Source organism: Strongylocentrotus purpuratus, unplaced genomic scaffold (genome assembly GCF_000002235.5).
Source record: "Strongylocentrotus purpuratus isolate Spur 01 unplaced genomic scaffold, Spur_5.0 spur5_scaffold_2, whole genome shotgun sequence".
In the NCBI taxonomy this organism is placed as follows: domain Eukaryota; kingdom Metazoa; phylum Echinodermata; class Echinoidea; order Camarodonta; family Strongylocentrotidae; genus Strongylocentrotus; species Strongylocentrotus purpuratus.
In genome coordinates, this window is record NW_022145605.1 from 33,455,579 (window position 1) to 33,478,163 (window position 22,585).

General features: G+C 38.8%; 1 protein-coding gene across 2 annotated transcripts; it reads right to left on the reverse strand.

Annotated features, from left to right (window-relative positions):
- Nucleotides 1-1,993: 1,993 nt before the first annotated feature.
- On the reverse strand, nucleotides 1,994-19,730 carry LOC592399. Of its 2 annotated transcripts, XM_030992248.1 has the most exons (8): nucleotides 19,564-19,730; nucleotides 19,405-19,526; nucleotides 9,201-9,480; nucleotides 8,510-8,643; nucleotides 6,851-7,044; nucleotides 5,972-6,146; nucleotides 4,035-5,028; nucleotides 1,994-3,775 (listed from the first exon to the last, which is right to left on the reverse strand). In XM_030992248.1, the coding sequence occupies exons 2-8, from the start codon at nucleotides 19,444-19,446 to the stop codon at nucleotides 2,028-2,030; spliced, it is 3,567 nt and encodes a 1,188-aa protein (XP_030848108.1). In that variant the 5' UTR covers nucleotides 19,447-19,526; nucleotides 19,564-19,730; the 3' UTR covers nucleotides 1,994-2,027. The 2 variants fall into 2 exon arrangements, with proteins under 2 accessions (XP_030848108.1, XP_030848107.1); XM_030992247.1 differs by having other exon boundaries at nucleotides 19,405-19,730.
- Nucleotides 19,731-22,585: the final 2,855 nt, after the last annotated feature.

Here is a 22,585-nt window from a genome sequence, read left to right on the forward strand (position 1 = left end):
TTTCTCGTTTTCTTTCTTTAAAGATAGAAAATATCAAGTGTTACCTGGCAATAACGTTTGTTTATCATGTTCCGTTATGTAAAGACGCTATAGGTATTATATATATATTCATAGGTTTTAAAATCATATTCTAACTATACGTTATCCATATTAGTACTGAGAAAAAAAAATCGTGTATAAGCTGTTATTATAAGATGATGAGGCGGATCCTAACAAATGATTGGTTGAGAGCGTACACGTGACAGGGCATTTATTTTGCCTAACACGTAAATAGTAAATAATTTTGACCGGTCATTAGTGATATCAAGTTATAAAACATCACTATATAATACAAATAAGACATAATCTTATAAAACAAAGAATACACATCATTTTGTTCGGGCATAAGTAGAACAGGATATTTTCTTTGCATAATAACTTTTACTTAGCACAGTTAAATTTGATATATTCCTTTATAATTATACACACATGCAATATAAATAAACTGATTAAAATTCTGTCCATGCCGCCACCAATAATTAGGGTACAGAGAACAAAGTCCTTATCTTATCAATTTGATACTAAAACACAATGAATTGACTTAACCAATGGATAAGTATCATATTCAAGATAACAGTGTCTAAATATATAATAACAAATAAAATGAGAATATAATTCCTCAACATAAAATATAATTATGCACCAATCGGAATTGTGTTGACAGTAGAATTATAGGGCGTTTTAAGGGAGGTAGAAGAGCCAAGCATATACAGAGCAAAACACGAATGGATACAGAGTATACGAGACAGATGGAAAGCAAACAGTGGCCCTCGCAGAACTAAATTTCGTTAGACATTATATCTGCTTTGCATAATTACTTTTACCTTGCACAGTTTAATTTGATATATTCCTAAATATACACACATGCAATATATTGATTAAAATTCTATCCATGCCGCCCCCAAGAACTAGGGTACAAAGAACGAAGTCTTTATCAATTTGATACTAAAACACAATGACTTGACTTAACCCATGACCAAATATCATATTCAAGATAACAGTGCCGTAATATATTTACGAATAAAATATTTCGTCAACATAACAAATATACACCAATTCTAATTGTGATGACAATATAATCATAGGAAATGTGTCTATTAGGGAATAATAACCGTTTTGCAAAATTGTAAAAAGTAATATGTATACAGTGCAGAAATGCATCTCGGTAAATAAAAAGGGCGTAGGAGACAAGAGGCTGTGGGGCTGCATCCCTCTGAGGATGTTGACATGTTGCCAATATTCGGGCACCTTATATTATGTGGACAGCAAGATAGTAGTTCTCAAATATAGTTTTATGTCTTGTTTTTGACAAAATTAGATATCTGTATTAAAAGGTAACAAATTTCGCTCCCTTGCTTCGCTTACTCCAAAGTATAGAGACTGAAACTGGTGTTCAATATGTCAGCCCCCCCCCCCCCCTGGCACAACTGTGCCAGTACGCCTACGCCGAGGTGTCATACGATTATTGCCATTTCAGTCTCCGATTTCGAAACATGGAATAGTCAAACATGTCAAATAATGGGAAAATAAATAGAGCCTGAATTTGGTACAGATTGAAAGAAGAAAATACAAATTCAGTGAGAAAATAAAATGTATATGAAGAGTTTCATTCCAAAAGGAGCTAAATCCACTTTGGGTACTTCTGAGTAAATCGACTTTTTTATTTCTCCACTTTCCCTTTAGCCACGTACCTTAATGTTGTTTAATATGTTAAAGGTGTCACCCTGGACCAAAAATATATGTTAAGAAAAAATCTACTAGTTTTTCCTGATTTTTACTAAATTTTTAGATTTTTTTTTTCTCGTGGATTTAGCTCCTTTTGGAATGAAACATGATATTGTACCTGAAAAATTTCATATTTTCTTAATAAAATCAATGAAATTTATTCAAATTTAGTAGCAAACCTTTCCTTTTAAATAATAATACTGAAATCACAACTAAAAAAACATTTGAACTCTTCATATACAGCCCTGTCGCCATGATACAAATTAAAGGCTGCTTAAAGATGTGCCATCTGACATGTCGTGTGGTATTGAGTACTTCTCGAGGAATGGCAAGAAGAGTGGGAATACATCATTTTCCGCGTTCTTGCCAACGATAGAGTCTGAATGATTATAGGAAGGCACCATGAGACACGCATAGTGCTGGTCGGGGTGACTCTCCAGGCATCTTTGATGGCTCCGTTGGATCGATTTCTTGTCCCATCGGCTGTTCCGCTCTCCCGTGAAGAAGAGGATGGGAACATCAAGACGTGACATGGCTTCCTGGTACTCGGGATTCTCCAGGTAGTTCTTGGAATCGAACTTCGGAATGAGAGGCTTGTCCCCATCACGGTTGCACAGCATCTTCTTGTTAGCACACTTGGAAAGGTGCTTGAAGAGATCCTTGTTGGTGAAGCCGTTCCATTCATGCAAGGTGTCGTGGGTGCTCTTGTTTAAATTCTCGTGCTGCCATGACGGTCGGTACAAGAACGTCACACGGTGGCATACGTGGCTGTCACAGTGCTCATTGGCGGATGTCACGAAACTGGCATATCTATCTGAGACGACATTGAAGACTCTTCCCATCCAATTTTCGTTGGTGTCAGTGTACGCATCAACGCCATCGCCAATGAAATTTGGACCAGTGGTGGACGCTGCAGTGGGCTTGATGACAAACCCAAGCTGAGAAGACACGATGCTGCTAATCTTCTCCTTAGCGACAAAACCTCCGAGGAGTGAGGCAAAAATCACCAGTGATCCCATGCAATGACCAAAGACCTGGACGCTGGATACTTTGGTGGTCTGAAGAATGAGGTCAATGGCAACCGGAACATCGAACTCTGCCGCATCTATGACAGTGCATCCATCCTTGTGAGACGGTAGTGATATTGAGAATCGCATGTCCAAAGACCACACATCAAATCCTTTCTCCACCAAGTACTCCACCATGTTCTTGTTGACTGTATCGATTGTGAAGATGCGACTTGACACACCTAGCCCGTGAAGCAGTAGAATGGGACCTTTCTCTCCCCCTCTGTATCGCGTGAGGATAAGCGGTATGCCATCTCCTGCAGGGAGCTTCATCGGGACAATCTTGTCTTGATCCATTTTGAGAAGTCGTCTTTCCCTCGGAGGTGCATCAGGGTCAAAGGGCGTTGTGGATGGACTGAGGATGCCGTAGACCTCCCAGAGGGAACCGGCAAAAAACTTGCAGAACCTGGTCTTCCACCTCAATCTCTCAATCGCATTATGGCAATTGGTCACCTCGATGGTTGTGAGCTGCCTCATGAAATCCCGGATCTTGAGCTTCAGCTTACCTTCACCGACTGTCTCCACGGACGTGCCAGAACCTTTTGTCACGGTGAAGGTCATATGCGTTGTATCCGTCAAACCCGTTTCCAGAGCTCTATTCTTTTGGATGCATTTTTCACCCTTGAAGTAGAATACCTCCCCTTCGTGGTTAGTCAAAGTCATTTTGTAGACCATTTCTTTGGTCTCGACCTTGTCTTCGCTGTCGGCGAGCAGCTGAAAGATGCCATCAGAAACTGTCAGGGGAGTCTTCGACAGTGCATCACAACTCACAATGCCGTAGATGCCGGCGCGGTGGGTCGGATCAAGCTTCAGCATATGGTAGATGTCTTTCGACTCGATGGTTAGCTGGAAGGAAATTGGTATCTTCTCTCCATCAACTATCAGTTTTCCACTCATCTTTTCCGTGAAGCGGAATCCGGGTTTGGTCTTCCTGTATACCGTAGCTAGATTGAAAGTTGAAGAAAAACAAAAAAAAAGTAACAGCATAAGCAACACAATTCAACAGCACCGAATCGTCTTAGAAATGATGACGTTAATTACATGTTCATATATAATTATTGATAGAAAAGAGGTAGGGTAGAAAAAATGCTTACAGAGCGACCTTTTCATCATATTTATTAATGAAAATGATAGCTCAATAAAAAAAAAAAATTAATTTCTAAAAAATCTAAATGACAGTATCAATAAAAGAAATGAACCAACCTATATTTCTTCTTGACGGGTAGTCTATACTCCATCCCTCTCTATATGCTAGAAGACGTATGCACCGTTCAGCAACCATGGCAATGGTCAACGTTGGGTTAACGCCAAGACTGCGTGGCATGATTGCGCCATCAACTACAAGAAGCCCAGGATAGACGTTATCGAAATTTCCAACAAACACCTGGCCGGCATGGTTGACGACGCCATCCTTGCCAGACTCAGCCATGCAGCACCCACCCAATGGGTGAACGGTGATGACACCCTTGGTGTTCCTCAGCTCACTCAACATACCCTTCCAGAATGGGTTTGCGATGTGATGTCCTTCCAAGGCAGCCGTCAACTCCTTCGACCCCTCAAACATCTTCTCGAAGTTAGCTCCACCTCCAACCATGGGGAAATCCACCGTGACCCGCCCACTGGCCTTATCACGGATGAGTCTACCATCCGCAGAATCGTGGCTCATGGACAGTACAGAAAGAGTGTGCTTGATGGATTTGCCTGATATAGCACGTAGTGCTTCACGAGTGTTTTTACCATGTGAGAGTTTCAATCCAGGTGTGGTCTTCAGGAGGATCTTCAAGGGAGCCTCCCAAGCAACAGGTGGTGTCCCATCTTCAAGGACATACCCATCATCCAATGGGGCACTAGGGAGCCTCATGTCAATGACAGATGCAATGCACGGTCCTGGCCCATGCCCTGGTTTCACATCCTTCGTTTTGACGCCGACGCATTTGACTTTATGCGCCGTGTTGTAGCTAAAGTTCAGCGCGTCACCGTTTGTCGTGAAGCCTTCTCCCAGCCTATCAGACAGTTGCAGACCGCGCTGTTCAGAGTTCATCAAGATATTGGTGGATCCCAGGGACCCAGCTCCAAAGATGACGATCTTGGCCCGTACCGTCTGCTCGACCACATGGAAGACATCTTGGACCAACTCTTCGTAAAACACCTTCCACATGCCTTTAGACTCTTCTCGAAGGACGGCTTTCACTTTTGTCTGCATGGTGCGAGAAACAAAGAGAATGGGAGAAAATATGAGAGAGGTTTGAGAAATAGAAATAGAGGCGGGATTTTGAAAGGTATATATAATATAGAAAGAGGAAGATGTCAGAGAGATAGAATGGCAGCAAAAGATACTGATACTGCAATCGTATTATAAAAGATGGTTGGTACTATAATCGTACTAGAACGATTTGCATGCGTTGACGCCCGTGATTTCATGTGGCGGACGATAGAGCCCTTCTCGGACTATATAGAGGAATTTGTTAGAAGCCTGTAGCATATAGGATAGTGGGATGCTTAGAGATTAAGCCTTGATCGAGAAAGGGACCAATGGGATTTGGATGCCATGAAGAAAACGTGATGACGCGCGTTGTGGCTCAAACGACTGTCCTTACTAACATTATCATGAAGAGTATAAAATGGCGTCTGAAATGGCCCCCTTGACATATTTTTAAATTCCGACAAAGCTTGCAAAATTTCAAGAAAAAAAAAGGACGTAAAGGGGACGAAAAGCGATCTAAACAAATGCGGAAACTCGGCGGAATTCTTATAATGACCGTTTTCCTAATGCGATTTACTCTAAACTTTTTGTTTGAACAAATACCATATTTTGTATCATTCGAAAGGGCGATACACAGTAAGCATTTATACGTCTGGTTAAATCCAAATACAATTTGATTCCCGTTGATGTGCAGGGCTGCATACAACTCATATTTTGTTATTCAAACACCTAAATATATTTCATAGTTTTTTTAGATATTTGGTAAATAATTTTTCTCAGACGTGCTAAGCTCCACCCTAAGCCCCAGATCATTCATCTTGTGACATCATCTGTCAATCATTAGTGAGATAACAAGAAACAGTGGTATTTATCTTCCCCCAGCTTATCTCTCAACCCTCTTCCCTTTTTCTTTTCAAGAGAAAAATAAGCCACCCACCTGCGTGAAGATGTCGGCACCGAATGTCCTCGCGTCTGGCAGGTAGTTGAAGTTCAGGGTGTTCTTTGCACCTACGTTGCACCCTCCGACGCAATTGCCGCACCCGTTGCACGCAGGCTGAGGGATTCCGAAGTCGTTCTTCTCCGCGTGTTTGAAGTTCACATAGAGGGGTACGCTGTAACAAAATGGCATATTTTCATTCCAGAGTAATATTGTGGTCCTTTTTGACGAATCATTGTCTTTTTGTTTGTTGTGGGAAGAGGGTTTCCCCATTTTAGTGAAACTAATGTTTTCTGTCTTCTACCATGTTTTCTACCATGTATTCTTATTTAAACAAAAACTTACGCTCTTGTTACAAGATCAACTTTACGTAATGTATGTACAAGGGTATAGGAATACACATGAGGGAACACGAACGAGTAGTTTTTTTATCGAAATATTTTCAAAATGACATGCTGTTATAATTAAATGTGAACAAGTCTATTGACACCATTTCAACATTTCGATGAACATAGGTACACAGATTTTTGTCCTTTAAAGTTTAACACTCTTTATTAAATCCAGATCATATTTGAATTAAGGCTTTTTATGAAAAAAATTCATACGAGGAAAGATGAAAGCATAGTTTTACTTGGACATATTTATATCCGTAATATGAACAAAATATACCCCGTGTGATATTTTGATTTTCGTTTAACTATGAAACAGTTATTATCTTCATTTGCACTAGGCATTCCAATCAAAATCTTTACACTCTGGCTTGCCCTCCTTCTGTTTTCTAAAATGTTTACTATCACAAATTATTATAGAACTGTTTAATCTATTCTAAGTAACATGCCGTTACACGAGTGTGAAATTGTTTTTAAAAATCAACTTTACCTGCTGTAAACATCGGGTACAGAGAGATCCTCGATGTCCCTGATAAGACGAGCAGCTCCTAGCTTCATTGCCTTCATTTTTGCAAGTTCTGGAAAGTCTGTAGGGTACCTCTCGGGTTTCAACATATCAAACACGTGCTGTCTGTCGTCACCATACAGCATGGCCAAGTCTTCACGGATCTCTTTGGGCCAGCGCTAAAGGAACAAAATGATAGTATATAAAATGACAATGATCAATAATATTTACACTTTAAAATCATTTGAACCTATTATGATCTTACGAAAATCTGATAAAAACATTTCGATTGCTTTATTTGCTTCGTTGCACGCTCGCTAGTTTGCCAATTTTGCAAAAAGAAATAGACTCAGATCAACAGAAAGATCGTTTTGTGCAGCACAGTAGTTTTTAATAATTACCCATTACCGGTTTTGACTAGCTCCACGACAACCCTTTAAACACTGGTATAGATTGTTCTTGCGCCGGTCACTGCTAAAAGAAATCACCAGGATTAGCCTTAGCTTCGATGATCAATGGGCCTTATGTATAAATGATCTGTATTTTCCACCAATCACCCCATATGGAAAAGTCATTATCTTCAATTTCCCTCACCAAAGACTCTCTGAGAGACCTGGAGATATTTCTTGATGGGACTACGGGTCTGCTGTGTGCTCGACTTATTCACCCAGTAAACATCCATTGGTGGTATTTCCACCAAGTCTGGTGTCAGCGTATTATGACGTTCTGCACATGGAAACTGACGACTATCTCCCTTTAAAGTGCATTGATATCTTCTGTCCTAAAAGGCCCAACTGACTGAGTGTCATATTATATATGACAATTTTAACAAGGAACCACTTCCCTTTGCTTTAAACTGTACATAAGCTGATGGGTACTTATGAAGAAATAACCACGCTGAGAGTAAGCGAAACTATCGTGTTCTTTCAATCTATCAAAATGTACCATTATTATATTTCAAGGAAATATTCTATTTCTCCTTTATCCGTTTCTCCCTCTATTCAATTATTGATAGTATCACTCTCAGTGTAACTTAACTTCAAGATTTATTTTCTTGTTTTTTAGTCCAAAGAGCGAAAGAGGAAATGAAATCTAATGGATAATTTTTTGGTTTAAACATTTTCAACTTGTATTCCACTTTTACTTTTTCGCTTTCATTGTCTAACCAAATAATGATATCTAATGTAATTTGATAACTCCATCGCGTGTGTTTGTTTGTTTGCATATTTGTGTGTGTGATTTGTTAGTTTCTTTCTTTTTTTTCTTTTTCTTTTTTTGTGTAATTCTTAAAGAAAAGAAAAAACCTTCCGCAAACGAACAGTCAAATTCGGCACTGAACATGGGCACGGGCATCGAAACGTCCCCATCTACTTTTTCCAGAATTCTACATCATTCATTTTATCATTTACTATCATCATCAAATTACCATAATAATAATAATGTTAATGATAAATATAATAGTGAAATAAAGTTAAAATCTACCAATAGTAATGCTACAGATAATGCTAATAATAATAAGAGTAATACTAATAATGATAATAATACATGTACTAATGATATCATCATCATCATTATTATGATCATTATCTTTATCATCACCACCACCGCCATCGTCGCCATCGTCATCATCATCATCATCATTACCTCATCATCCATGACCCGCTTGTCGCATTCGAGAGCGACATTGGCGTTGATAAGAGACGTCCCTCCCAGTCCACAGCCCTGGAGGACACTGACGTCGGCACCGACCACCATGTCGAACAGACCCGTCTCTTTGCCTGGACGCCAACGAACACGGAAATTGGAAAAGAAATTAAACGAAACGTTACGAAAATGCAATCTCTCAGGTGAAAATTGTGCGTTTAATTTACAATAATACTCAAGAGCTTTTTGGTTTTCAAAGGAATAAGCGCCTCTGACCTTCTTTTTTAAAATTATTTGTTGAGATGTTGGATATTAACATTTCTGACAATTAATAATTTCCTGTTTTTTTTTTTTTAATTAGAAAGTGATTCTCCACCACATATTGTGAATGGCTATGTCAGGGGTTATGGATGGATGCCAACTCAGAAACCAGCCCCCTGTCTCCCTCTCCGATGCTTTCCGACCCCCCCCCCCCCCATGGCGCCCCTGTAAATTCCTTGAAATATATTTATGTGCTGTATACGCCTATTATTATCTATGGTATTAAAATGTCAACTTCATTCAAAGTCCAGAACGATACTGGATATTCTGATCTCTACCAACCTGGATTTGAATTTGAATTTGAATCTGAATTCGAAAAATGTTTTTTTTTCTTAATCTAAAGAAAAGAAAAAAAAAAATCGTCTCTCACCAAATACAGATTTATGTCCCGGCCTCGTCACCTGTAACTCGTTGACGGACTTGAGTTCGCTCTCGGGGAAGTCTCCCGGCCACCACTCCTTCCCTTTCTCCAGTACGCACACCGACTGACCGGCCCGAGCGCACCGACTAGCAGCGATTGATGCTCCGTATCCGGATCCGATAACCACCACATCGTACTCCGATTTGATTTCGGTTAGCGGCGAGGATAGTCGGTATGTCGAGTAGTCGTATTTTTTGTTGGGGGTCGGTGCCGTTCCTTTTGTGGCGGCCTGTTGGAATGACGGAAAAGCGAATAGGTATGGTTCCATGAAATTAATTCAAACGGAAGGAACACATGGAACAAAATCATTCCAGATGTACATACTGGGGTCATATCAAAGAACAACAGTATACATATTTTAAGAAATTACCGGCTACCATAGCATGTACTAAATAAGACTGAATGAATAAATGATCACTAAGTAAAGTTATTTTTCCAAGAAAACAAAATGTCAACAGTTTTTTACAAAGTGTTAGTAAAATAGACGAACCGCAATAAAACATAATCATACAGCAAAAACGTCCTGCTTCGAGACATAGAAAACTACACTGTGGTATATTGCTGAAGGCTCTTAATTGGTTCTCATATGTGAGGTTCTGGGCAGGTATTCATGCTTAGTGCTTATATGTTTGGACAATGTGTTTTAGCCACATGTGTCCCTATTGACTAATGTGTATTAAAGGCCCACGGCACTAGTTTGGCCAGGAGGGATTAGACCTCCCTGCATGGTCAATGACAGGTGGTTATCTCATCATATCAGCTCTCAATTAACATAAGAAAAATGTTCACCGATTAGGTATTGTTTGCTATATAGAGGGCGCAAGTAAGTAGTGCTGTGGGGCTTTAAATGGGTACCTGGAAATATTGGGGTAATAGTAGATGCAGGGTTAAAATATGCCCCCCCCCCCACGAAGAGCAGAATTAATCAAGAGACTATACCCTTGGTAAAGTTCCAGTTATATCATCGCCCAACAATAATATCATGAACAAATTTTCAAGAGGAAGAGGACGAGACTTTGAAAGGTGAGGTCATTTATCTAGGTACTGAATAATCAGTGACTACTACAATTTCGAAACCTTCTTCCTGGTTTTATTTCCTCTTCACGCTGCGCTTCCGCTTTACCTTTCTGTATATTTTCTTTCGACTCCCATTTCAAATTTGATATACATGACCTAAAAATCGCACGCAACAGGGAAAGGGATGTAGTATTCATAACCATGATAACCTAAAAACATGCTTTCAGCCATTAACAACTATGTTCATATGAATCCGTGTTATATACTCAAATAGAGAGCGAGAGAGAGAGAGAGAGAGAGAGAGAGAGAGAGAGAGAGAGAGAGAGAGACGGATAGTAGTTAGCAGCAGTAGTAGCAGTTGTTGTAGTAGTAGTGGTGGTGGTGATAGAAGTATTATTATTATTATTAGTAGTAGTAGTAGTAGTAGTAGTATTAGTAGTATTATTATTAGTAGTAGTAGTAGTATTAGTATTATTATTATTATTATTATTATTATTATTAGTAGTAGTAGTAGTAGTAGTAGTAGTTGTTGTAGAGGAGGAGGAGGAGGAGGAGGAGGAGGAGGAGGAGAAGTACTGTAGTAGTAGTAGTAGTAGTAGTAGTAGTAGTAGTAGTAGGCTAATCACAGCAGCAGTAGTAACAGTATAGTAGAAAAGGATAAGGGGAAGAATAACAAGAAAAAGAACAAGAAGAAAATAAAGAAAGAAGAAGAGGAGAAAATGAGAACTTACAAGTCTAGATTAGAAAATAATACATAGAATAAAACGATAAACCAGTAGAATGAGAGAGAAAGAGAGAGAGAGAGAGAGAGAGAGAGAGAGAGAGGGGAAGAGAGAGAGAGAAAGGGGGGGGGGGGGGGTAAGTCAGAGGGAGAAAGGATGACAATACGAGGCCTGCATTATATATTTTGTAGTGTCATGACAGATGGGACGAAAAACATATTTTCGTCAAAAACATGCTACCTTGTCCTTTAAAAGATATCAAAATCAATTTCTTGACAACTTAATGGTAACAATTTGCACTGCTGTTGTGTCATAGTTAATTCACACAAAATACTCTATAAACATGCACAGAACATAAATTGCCTTGATGTGCATAATGGAGTGGCAGAATAGTATCATCGTTGAATACTGCTGAAATGGTTCGATTGAATTATTCTCAATTTTTAAAGTTAATGCTTCGAATATTAAATTCGATATATTAAAGCATCAAGGCAGAACAACCAATTAAACAGGAAATGCAGGGCACATGCAACGTGTACAATCAGTTCCTGGCCATTAAAGATAAAGGTGAGTTCTGGTCATGCGATTGGAATGTGAAAGAAAAGGTGTGTAATGGATCAGAAAAAGTTGACCTTGTAGCATGTAAGTATTGGTGTGCACTGCAAGGTTCTGGAGTCATCAAAATCATAATAAACTTGGCCCAGTCTTGGTAAAGTAACAAGCACTGTATATGGAACTATGTGTGTCGGGGCTACCTACCTTGATTTCCTCATCTTTCTACAGCTCATTACTCAGCCGGTATACATTTTCTTCCAAAATTGTTTTGCACATGACATTTATTTGTAATCTTGAACATTCAGTTTCGTTTGATTCTGTGAGAATTCATTTTCTTTTTTATAACCAGAACTCAAATGTATCTTTAAGGTCGACAACAGAAACGGTGTCAAGGCATTTTATTGGTTGAGTGAGAGACAGTGGGATACAATTCTGACTTGGCTAGCACCGAGTTTCAAGACTTGAATGCACATACTGTGAGTGCACGTCACTTTATCATCCGGGAAAGGTACAAATGGTACTTCAAAATGTGCATAAACGGCTAAGGGTTTTAAATCTAACAATAACGTTCTAAGTTTGATTGTTGCTATCAGTTGTGAAGGTTGCACGTCACTGGCTTCTACAGCATATTAATTGCTCTGCGTCAATTTCCTAAACTAACCGAATTCTACACTCCAACCCTTGGACCCAACACGATATCCAAACCTTGTTTGCAGGCACAAACCCTTGTAAATATATACATATTTAATTGAACAGTGTCCGCATTACGAGACTACAATAATAGACTCTGTACTTTAGCCACACGCAGCCAGACCTGACTGGTCTAGCCTCTGCTGAAGGCGTTATTAATTATGGTAAAATGTTAAATGGGTGTATGTGCTGGCATACTAAACCTAACCCCAGCCCTGGCCCCATAAACTCCAAACATAACCTAAAACCCAGTTGGAACCATAACCATAACCCTAACCATAACCCTATACCTTCGACAAAATAAAGCTCGGGATATTGTCATAGGAGCACATTCCGGATAAATCTGTTTATCTGGATACAAGGCGATTAATTTAAAGCCCGTCTATACTAGTTTGGCAAGGGGAGATTCTCTCCCTGCAAGGTCACTGACAGGTGGTTATCTCATCAAATCAGCTCTCAATAATATTAACATACGAAAAAGAGGATCATGGGGGACCAACAGGCCCCGATTAGGCATTGTTTGCTATATTGAGGGCGCAAGTAGCTCTAAGTAGTGCAGTGGGGCTTTAAAAGAAACATTCAGAAAATACCATGCCTGCCAGCCTACTGAAGTATGCGTTAATCCTGTGTAATCTATATAGTCTGTGGAATCGACTAAGGCTATGTAAATTAATAAAGCAAAAGCGAGTCACATAACCTGTGTGTAAATCAAGCAATATTCACTTTTGGATATAAAGTTGGAACAGGTTTTTCTGACCTATTTTCATGAAATCATTTTGGAAATATGATTTCTTATTCAGAGATAAAGTTAACAATTTCTCAGAACTTTATCGAACGATATAAAAAGTCAAAGCGATTGATGAACACGATTCAGGGCGGATATAAACTTTATCCATCAAGAACAAATCATATTTTTATAATCATTTCATGGAAAAAGGTAAAAAAAAAACTTAGTTCGCAACCCAATAAACCATATCTTTCACAATCAGAGGCTTTATATTACGCGGTTATTGTAGGTTTTGAATTTTCTTTCTTACGTAATTGTCATGGAATGCTTACTTTTACCTTAAACTTCAATGATTAAAATATATTTTTACAATCATTTTATGGAAAGAAGGTAAAGGAAAGAAATACATATTCCAACTGTAGTTAGAGAATAATATCATTCTCACGGTATTTTGATGAAACATAAAATTGTTGCAACTTTATTTGCTTAATGTAATATAATTATTGTATGTCAATTTGGTTTAAAGACGTATGCATTTCTTTATTTTATATGTCACTGTATTTGCCATACAAAAGCTTAGTTTCACCATGAACCTAATACAAAATTGGACATCAAGAGAAATGTTCTTCACTGTATAAATCAAAGTCTGGGATTATCCATAATTTTTTGCTAATAAAAAACCCAAACATTATTCATAGCCCGCAAACATTTGGAGATATTTTTCATTCTCTGCTTGGACGTTTTTCCCTATGCAATATTAACACCTTTTACCATGCTCACTACACATTTGACGGAATAAAGTCCAAATCTGGTCGGACGCATACTGTAAAGTAAACTAATGACATTTTCCCCCGGCCTCTTGACTTTGACAATCATAAACTCTACCCATTTCTATTACCCTTGAAGGAGGAATTTAGCGAATAAAAGAGGAATAATGGCGGTATTCTTTAATGATCAATGAGCATTTGGATTTTTTTCTTTCTTAAAAATACATGTATTTACATTGTTTGTATAGAATTTGAAAAGAAAAAAAACTCAGTCCACAATGTAAATCTATATACTGCATGGGCGACCCCGTGCGGACTTTGGACTCGCTACATAATTTGCTGTGTCTACGAGCTTGTCTCTGTTGCTTTTATAACACCGGGGGAGTGTTTCACAAAGACTAAGATCGACTTTAAGTTGTACATATCTATGGCACGCCGTTTATACCACTATTTTCTCTCATCATTTACTGGCATTGGTTAATCTACATAATTTACATTTTTTGATAGTTCATTATTGAAGAAATAAATATTATCTTAAGATCATAATTGAGAGACCAATGGTGAGAGCAACCAGTGCCATGCATGGCCTGCGATAGTTCAGTCCAACACAAAGTCGATCGTAGTCTTTGTGAAACACCTCCCTTGCATGTCCAATACCTGGTTTTATTGCCTTGTACCAATTGAGGGTTGTTACACAATACCCTAATATGGTGTTTAAAGTTTTCCAGACAAATACAAGGTAGTACAAAGTGTATGCCTATATCAAACAGTGGTCAATGTTAGGGCGACCATTGAAGGCTAGTGGATATATACAATGTATGTGGAGGTCCTATACGGGCCTAGTATAATATCGGATACACAGAACTACTGAGAGCAAAAACCCAAAATGGTTGCTAGGCACTTCCATCCACTCCCAAGTGATGATATAATCATTTAGCATAGTTCGAATCCGCGTTGTACTTCTAGAAAAAAACATATTAATGCATGTTTTTGTTCAATATTTAAAAATAGAACGCAAAAGCATTCTACCTTTCAAGGAGAATGGCGGACCAATTCTCCTACTTTTACATCCTGTATATATCCGGAGTAATCGTATTTCAGGGCGGGTATACATTACTTGTATATAGCTACATACGCCCTCTTTATAACAAACAATGCCTAAGCGGTACCCGTTGGTACCCATGATCCTCTTTTTCTTATGCAAATTGAGAGCTAATTTGATGAGATGACAACCTGTAAGTGACCACACAGGGAGGTCTAATCACTCCTGGCCAATCTAGTTCAGACACTAAAATATGGTAACTGGAGAAATATCATGTTGAGGGAAAAAGATTGTCTACTTGGACAGGGAACCCTGACCCACCTTGTCCTCATTCAAGCGCATACAATTGTGATTATCTCAGGTGATGTGGTCTAGTGGACAAGGGCGCATAGTACGAGGTTTGAATCTCTGCCACGGCACCACCTAAAATGAATGGATACCTTGTATAGGAAGAAATTCCTTGATCGGGGTAGCGTGGCTACATGAACATTTTGTTTCATAGAGAGAGAGAGAGAGAGAGAGAGAGCTACATGTAAATATCCAACCCTCATTATTGTTATTATCTTAATTCTTAAACCAACTAATTTCGGTTCACAAACGATAAAACACAATTTCTACCATTTCCAAGACCAAGACGGTACCTCTAAAGGCAGGCTTTACTACTTCAGCTAGAAGGGATTAGACCACCCAGCGAGCCAGCGAGGTCACTGTGACTGGTGGCTATCTCATTAACTCAGCTCTCATTTAACATAAGAAAAAGAGGATCATGGGGCACCAACAGGCACCGATTGGGGAAGTTTTCTATATAGAGGGAGCAAGTAGCTACAAGTAGGACAGTGGGGCTTTAAACCAACTAATTTCGGTTCACAAACGAAAAACACTTTTTTTTACCATTTCCAAGACCAAGAAGGTACCTTTAAATAAACTGTAACACGACTCATGTTCATGGATTGGAGGGAAAGGATGTAACAGTAAGCGGAAGGAAGACGGCTGTACTGTGACATCCTTACCTTTATCGGGTGGGTCACCAGCCAGCATCTACAGGCAGAATCCATTTAAAGGGATTGGGTAACATTGTCTTAGATTCTGAAAACAAAATCCTAGATTCTGCTCATGCTGCAATGATAATTATAAACATTTAGGTCAGTAAGGAACCCCATGACTTTTAAAAGCCGATCGCCTGCCTGATTACCAAGATATTTATGATTGGAAATCGAAATCAAATTGTGCGTTTCCTAACGGTTTTCATAACACTACAGTCTATTGGGGGAAAACAAGTATGGTAAATCCGGTCACTCAAGGTTTTTTATTTTTTGAGGCACTTCTTGATAATTTCAAGCGCAATTTCTTTAGGGCTTCAATATTACACCATGTCGCAGAAACTGATAACACGTATATGGACGTGCATCGCAGATTTAACATTGTTAAACGATACCTTTAAAATTGACTTCTGATACAGGTAGTGGGAGATGCATGCTAGCTATCTCAGTCTTATTTTATTCCTTTTCTCCATCGGAGCGCTAACGTGCATCCAGATAGTTATAATATATAAAGGGATATATATAACTTTGGGAGGGAATGCATTTGTAATACCATTCCGATAATACCGTGGAAGCATATTTTAGAGTGTACCTCACGAGTTAGTTTTGGCGTTGCATGATATGACACCCTGATTCGTTAACTACTTCACATGATACTTCATGGTAACACTGCGGAATACAAGAACGGTGACTACCAATCTTGGAAAAATACAAAATACATGTACAATAGGGATCTACAAGAAAGAGATACAGATATAGAGGTAGGAAGAAAGGTTGAGAGAAAGTGAGAGGGGCAGACAGACCAGCAGGGAAAATAGAGAGAGAGAGAGAGAGAGAGAGAGAGAGAGAGAGAGAGAGAGAATGGGAGAGAGGGGGGGGGGGCAAGAGAGAGAGAAGGACAGGGAAATATGCAGACAGATAAACAGACATGGACACAGAGAGCGAGAGAGAGGGAGAAAGGGGGATTACCGTCCCCGCCCCTTCTTAAACAAAAACCCTGGTTCAATCATGGACCTATTGGCCCGAATTCACAAAGCAAGGTTTGAGCTCAGACCAACGTTTGAGCTCAAACCTCCTTTTGTTCTTTACAAACCAGGTTTGTAAAAAAACGCGTAAAACGCGTCATATGACGTACGAAAACCAAGGTTTGTCGACAAACCTCTTTTGTGAATTCGGGCCAGTAGGTCCATGGTTCAATAAACACGAAGAAGCTTAGAAGGAGAATAACCTTCCAATTTGTTAATTCCAGAGAGGTCTCATCTCCCTGTTAATGCTGACGATTATGAATTGTAAAGAAGAATCGTCGGTTTCGCCGCACTAAGGTCCTTGAAAGCGCCATTTATATTCACAATATATGAAGTATAATGAGGAAGGACGATTATGACGAAGAAAGGGATAAGGAGGATGAAGAGGAGGAAAAAGAAAAGGAGGACTCGGTTGACGAGGGGATGAAGAGCGAGAGAGATAGAGAGAGATTTTTTTCTGCATAACTAATTAGGTATAATTAGCACGTTCTTATTAAAAATATTCTACCTATGCAATATTGTAAATCTCATGATATCTATCACCATGCCAAATTGTGAGTTGACTGGAGTTTCGGTTGCCGAGATCTTAGGGGCGGGCCCCTTTAGCCCCCCCCCCCACATTTTTCTAAAGGTTCTTCCACATTATTTCTATCTGAGCATCATTATATAAGTCCAACTTCTAAACGCCTCGACGGCGCCACATCTTCTCTTTTATCATTTATATTTAACGACAATTTCACTTCTAAAGGCACAATGAACTCCATCACTTCTAGGCCTATTATCTCTTTCCGTATTACGTAACTGATTTCAGTTTTGCATTGCTTCACTTGAAGTTTAAATTACCAGTTTTGTTTTCCATTTATGTAATTCTACGCTGAAGTAAACTGCGGGCGATTCCTCGAATCATTTAGTTTCAGTTATATGATCTGTACTGTCTTATTACTCAAATTACTTCCATTTGATCAATTCATGATAGTATATGTATCTGTTCATTTCAGAATTGTATCTTTTGGTATTACAAATAATTTAAAATAAAAATAGTTCCAATTGGCAATCACTGTTTCCGAAAAAACTATTTATCTTTATTATTGTTTGTAGTATGCTTATACCAACTACTACTGTTTACATCAACATCTTATGAAGTATTCTGATGAAGGACGGAGGGGGGGGGGGGGGGGAGGGCAGCCAGGCAGTGAAAAAGAGATAGAGAGAAAAGGGGGAGACAGGCAGACAGATAAAGAGGCAGGGAGAGAGAGAGAGAGAGAGAGAGAGAGAGAGAGAGAGAGGAGAAATTAGCCCCCATCCCTCCTTGAAATAAATCCCTCCGTTCAATCAACAATAATATCATGAAGGAAAAATAAGCTTCAAATAACCTGACAACTAGAATGGTAACGAAGATTAGTCGGTTCGCTGCACCAATGACGTCTAAGATAATTCTTCATGTACAATGAGGTGGCTCTAAAAGCGTCGTTTGTCTGTTCTTCCCTTTTTTTGCTATATCTGAGCATCATTATATAACTCCAAATTCTATACGCCTCGACGGCCCCACATTACCTAAGAAAAACTGTTTTCCTCTTTTATCATTATTTAAAGGTAAAGACCAGTATTGGAAACGCCCCAATTTCAAAAAATGAAATGGAAGCTCTCATTACCAATCATGTGAAAGAATATGTTTTGACTAATACATGATGATAAAAAATTTGCCGGGAAACCGCCTACTAATTCATATATTTGGTAAATTTGTTTCTCTCATGGTCTGTGAGAGATATAGGGTAGTCCCATATACGTCTTTCTGTGTATAGTGCTTGTAACTTTACGAAGAATGGGCCAAATTTCTTATCATTTTGATGATTCCAGAACCTTGCAGATGCTAGATGCTAGATGATCAACCTTTTCTGATCGATTCCACAACGTTTCTTTCACAATGCAATCGCATGACCATAACTGGTCTTTACCTTTAATGACAGTGTCACTTCTAAAGGCACTTATTCTTAACTAAGCAAATAGTTGATGAAACGCCACAAGGTCCGCGCTTCAAGTCCCGCTGCGGCACTATTGCCCTTTGGCAAGACATTGATCTACATTTGCCATTCTCCACCCAGATATAAAATGGATACCCGGTAGGATACGAAAGCTAATGTGTGCGCTTGTAAAAATGACGCCTGGGTGGAATGCTGGGGAGAATGTGCATAGTACGTTGTGCGCGGGCAAGCCTGAATCCGATGACCGGGGTAATATATATATATATATATATATATATAGCTATAAGAACGAGCTACATGTATTATTATTATTAATATTTAATTCATGGGTGGAGACTGGAGAGTGGCAAATGATTATTAAAAGTTGCAAAAGGACGTTACTGCCGGGCTGGGATTCGAACCTTCAAGCCTTTGGATTGAGATTCCTGCGAATAAACCACCATCCAAACACACCTCCACTGACAATCATAACTATGTCACCATACAATTCCTGCCTCAGGTGTAGTCCTGGGGAACGTCTGCTAATTGCTGCAGACCACTAGTCAAATCCTCAAACCACAAGACCATCGAACAAAAATGGACTTACCCCCCTTTTCGGCTCTCGACCATTCCTCTGAAGGTTAGCCATGTTATCATGTAAACTCTTGACTGGTGTCTCGTATTAACAGTCTCTTGCCTCAGATCATGTACCTTCTGGAACACCAGGATCCTCGTTTGGTGAAAGAGAGATAGCAGGCCTATCGATGAACGCAACTGTTGATAGACCGACAGACTGAGTCCTCGACCAATATCCACATCCGTACAAAAGACCAAGCTATTAAAAACAGTCAGCTGCGATTGTACAATAAGTACGCCGGCCCTGCTCCTCCAACATGTGTAGCAGATCCGTTCAACTGTGACACAATACCCAAGCACACAATGCAAAGAGTGTGAGAGAAAAAAGAGAGCATATCACAGTCTGAGTTTCAGATTTTTGCTCTATTGTTGTGATTCGCATTGTCAATATATAACGCGGAAATTCGAGTTCTTTACGTCATGGGAACGTACGCTGCGTTTTCAAAATATTGACCTTTTATATGCATCCACTATGTTGACTCCCTACAACGGAATAAATATGACCCGGACCACAGAAGGCAATAGGAGAGGGTGGTTGGTGTTAAGTGGGCGGGGCTTATTGGTTTATCCTCGGAATTTGTCATCGTTTCACTAACTATAGCATTAAATAGCATTACGCCTATTTCAATTCATGCATTAACCATAATAACCTTGTCTATACAACCATATTAACAATGAACAAATATTATGATAATGAATTGACTAAAAACTACACTAATAGATTATTACTCATTATTAGCTTAGAATGTCAAGAGTAGAATGAAAGAGAAAGAATTGAACTTATTTTTGTTTTCGGTCAATCAGCATCAAAGAGTAGTGTTAAAAATAACAAAACAATTTACAGTGCTGATAGTTTTCAATGATATGGGTTTTGGCCTGAATATAGTAAGTGATTTCCGGTATGCCTTATTAGTCCATGTATTTTCTTCCTCCTCCTATACGATCGCAAAGATTTCAAGAAATCAACTTAAGGAAAATATGATATCCTTGTCTGTAAAATTAATACCTTATAACAAATAATGTACATGTAGGTATCTATTATATGTTTAATTTTATTACCTCTTCGAATTTATTGCACGCTACACAAGCACGAACATCATCATTGAAATATCAGTTGTTGTACTGCTTGCTATGATTATAATAACAATCTTTTAGGGGATGATTATGATTATACATTTACCTGATTGAAATGGAAAAAACTCAAGAAAACATGTAACATTTCTTAGGAGTTAAAATGATGAACCGATTCCGAAATAACGGCTAAATGTAAAATGAGAAGTAAATCAAACCACTGGTTCCCATTCTGTTACGAAGACTGTTGTTCTATATCTATACCTCCCCCTCTCTCTCTTCTCCCTCCACCCCCTTCTCTCTCTCTCTCTCTCTCGCTCTCTCTCTCTCTCTATCTCTCATACCTCCATCCCCTCCCCTCTCTCCTTCTATATCTCTCTCTGTTCTTACTCTCTCTCTCTCTATACCTCTCTCTCTCTCTCTCTCTCGCTCCCTCTCTAACTTCTCTTTATCTCCTTCTATCTCCTCTTTCTCTCCCCTCTCTCTCTCTTCTCTTTCTCTCACTATCTAATCTATCCATTCCCTTTTCTTTCCTGTCTCCCTCTCCCTCCCTCTTTCTTCCCCCTTCTCGCTCGCTCTTTCTGTATCCCCCTTCCTTCCCCTTCCTCGTTTTCTCACTTCCCCTCCCACCCCCACTCTTCCTTGCTCCCCCTCTTCTTCATTGAAATTTTTTCTCCAAAATTGATAATAACGCAGAATAAGATCATGTTATATTTAAATTTGATTTATTTACCAACATCAATACATTTCTTACAATAATTTACATATACAAGAAGAGAAACTATTGGTTGGTAAAAGGGGCCAGATGATAGCCCATGTGCTAGTCGAGCCTAACCCGTTAAACAGCTAAACAAAGTATGTTGGTACAAATCAGTTTAGAAAACGTAACAAAATTTGTTAATGAATTTCTTGTCACTTTGACTCTCATCATTGTTATATTCGCCTTTAGATCTATCCACATCCCTTAACTTGAGCCGCTACTTTGCAGGATAATAATATCATCTTTCAGGAATTAGTTTCGAGTAAGAATACTTTTTGTTTTTTTCATCTATTATTACCAAGTCGCGATATCGAAAGCTTGAAATGTACTGTGATTTATATTGCAATTACGAAAGATAAATTCTCACGACTTTATTTGAAAGTCAATCCGTTTCGGAACTTAAACCTGATGATATCATATTATGTTACCACTATTTTTTGTAAAGAATGCTAAATAATGAGCTAAATTAGGATGAGGAAATGGAGCAAGTAGCCCTAGCTAAGTGTTTCCACGCCTGTCCTATGTGCAGATAACAGTTTTGCGTACTTATGAATATGATTTTCAGTATTTACTTTCCATATACTGTATCAGGATGATTATCCTAGATATGAAATTCACCTGGACTCGAGATTGGCCGCAAGGATGCCGGTGTTTTTAAAATAAATAATTGACATACACGTAGTTGATCATTCATGCAGTTGAAAAACAATTCTTCAACTTGCAACATGTTGCAGAAGGTATGCTTAATGATATTCATATGCATATTCAGCTGCACTGCTAAAGCCAGGGTAATTATGCTGCATTGTTGTAGAGCGCTTAGAGATTTCTGACAAAGTAAGTGTTAGGCGCTATATAAGCACTGTAATTATTATTATTTTATTGAACAATTACCATGATAATAATGTTGATTTGTTCGTTCAAATATGAACGGTTCGAATACATGTTTAGACATGAAGGGAATAAAGATATCGTAGGTAGATTTGATTCCGGGAAGAAAGTCCAACAAGCCTCGATCCTATCGGTAAACAAAGAGTACTCGAAATAATGATATATATATATATATATAATTTGTCTTTATTATTTTGATAAGCACTGATCGATAGTGATTCTTATCGTATCAGTGCATGCTTAGACTCTACAGTGCGATAGCTCAGTTATACAAAGTAAGTGATATTGATATCAAATATGACAGGTTCTAATACATGTTTAGACTTGAAAGGAACAGAGAGATATTATAACCCGGGAAGAAAGTCCAACAAGCCTCGATCCTATCGGTAAACAAAGAGTACTCGAAATAATGATATACATATAATTTGTCTTT

Bases quoted from the DNA above. Each gene is read 5' to 3' on its own strand.
- LOC592399 (XM_030992248.1), bottom strand. From the start codon at position 19,446: ATGGCTAACCTTCAGAGGAATGGTCGAGAGCCGAAAAGGGGG. The intron at 9,481-19,404 runs GTAAGTCCATTT...TCATTCCAACAG, and splicing joins GTCGAGAGCCGAAAAGGGGG to GCCGCCACAAAAGGAACGGC. The intron at 6,147-6,850 runs GTAAAGTTGATT...ATTTTGTTACAG, and splicing joins GTACCCGATGTTTACAGCAG to CGTACCCCTCTATGTGAACT.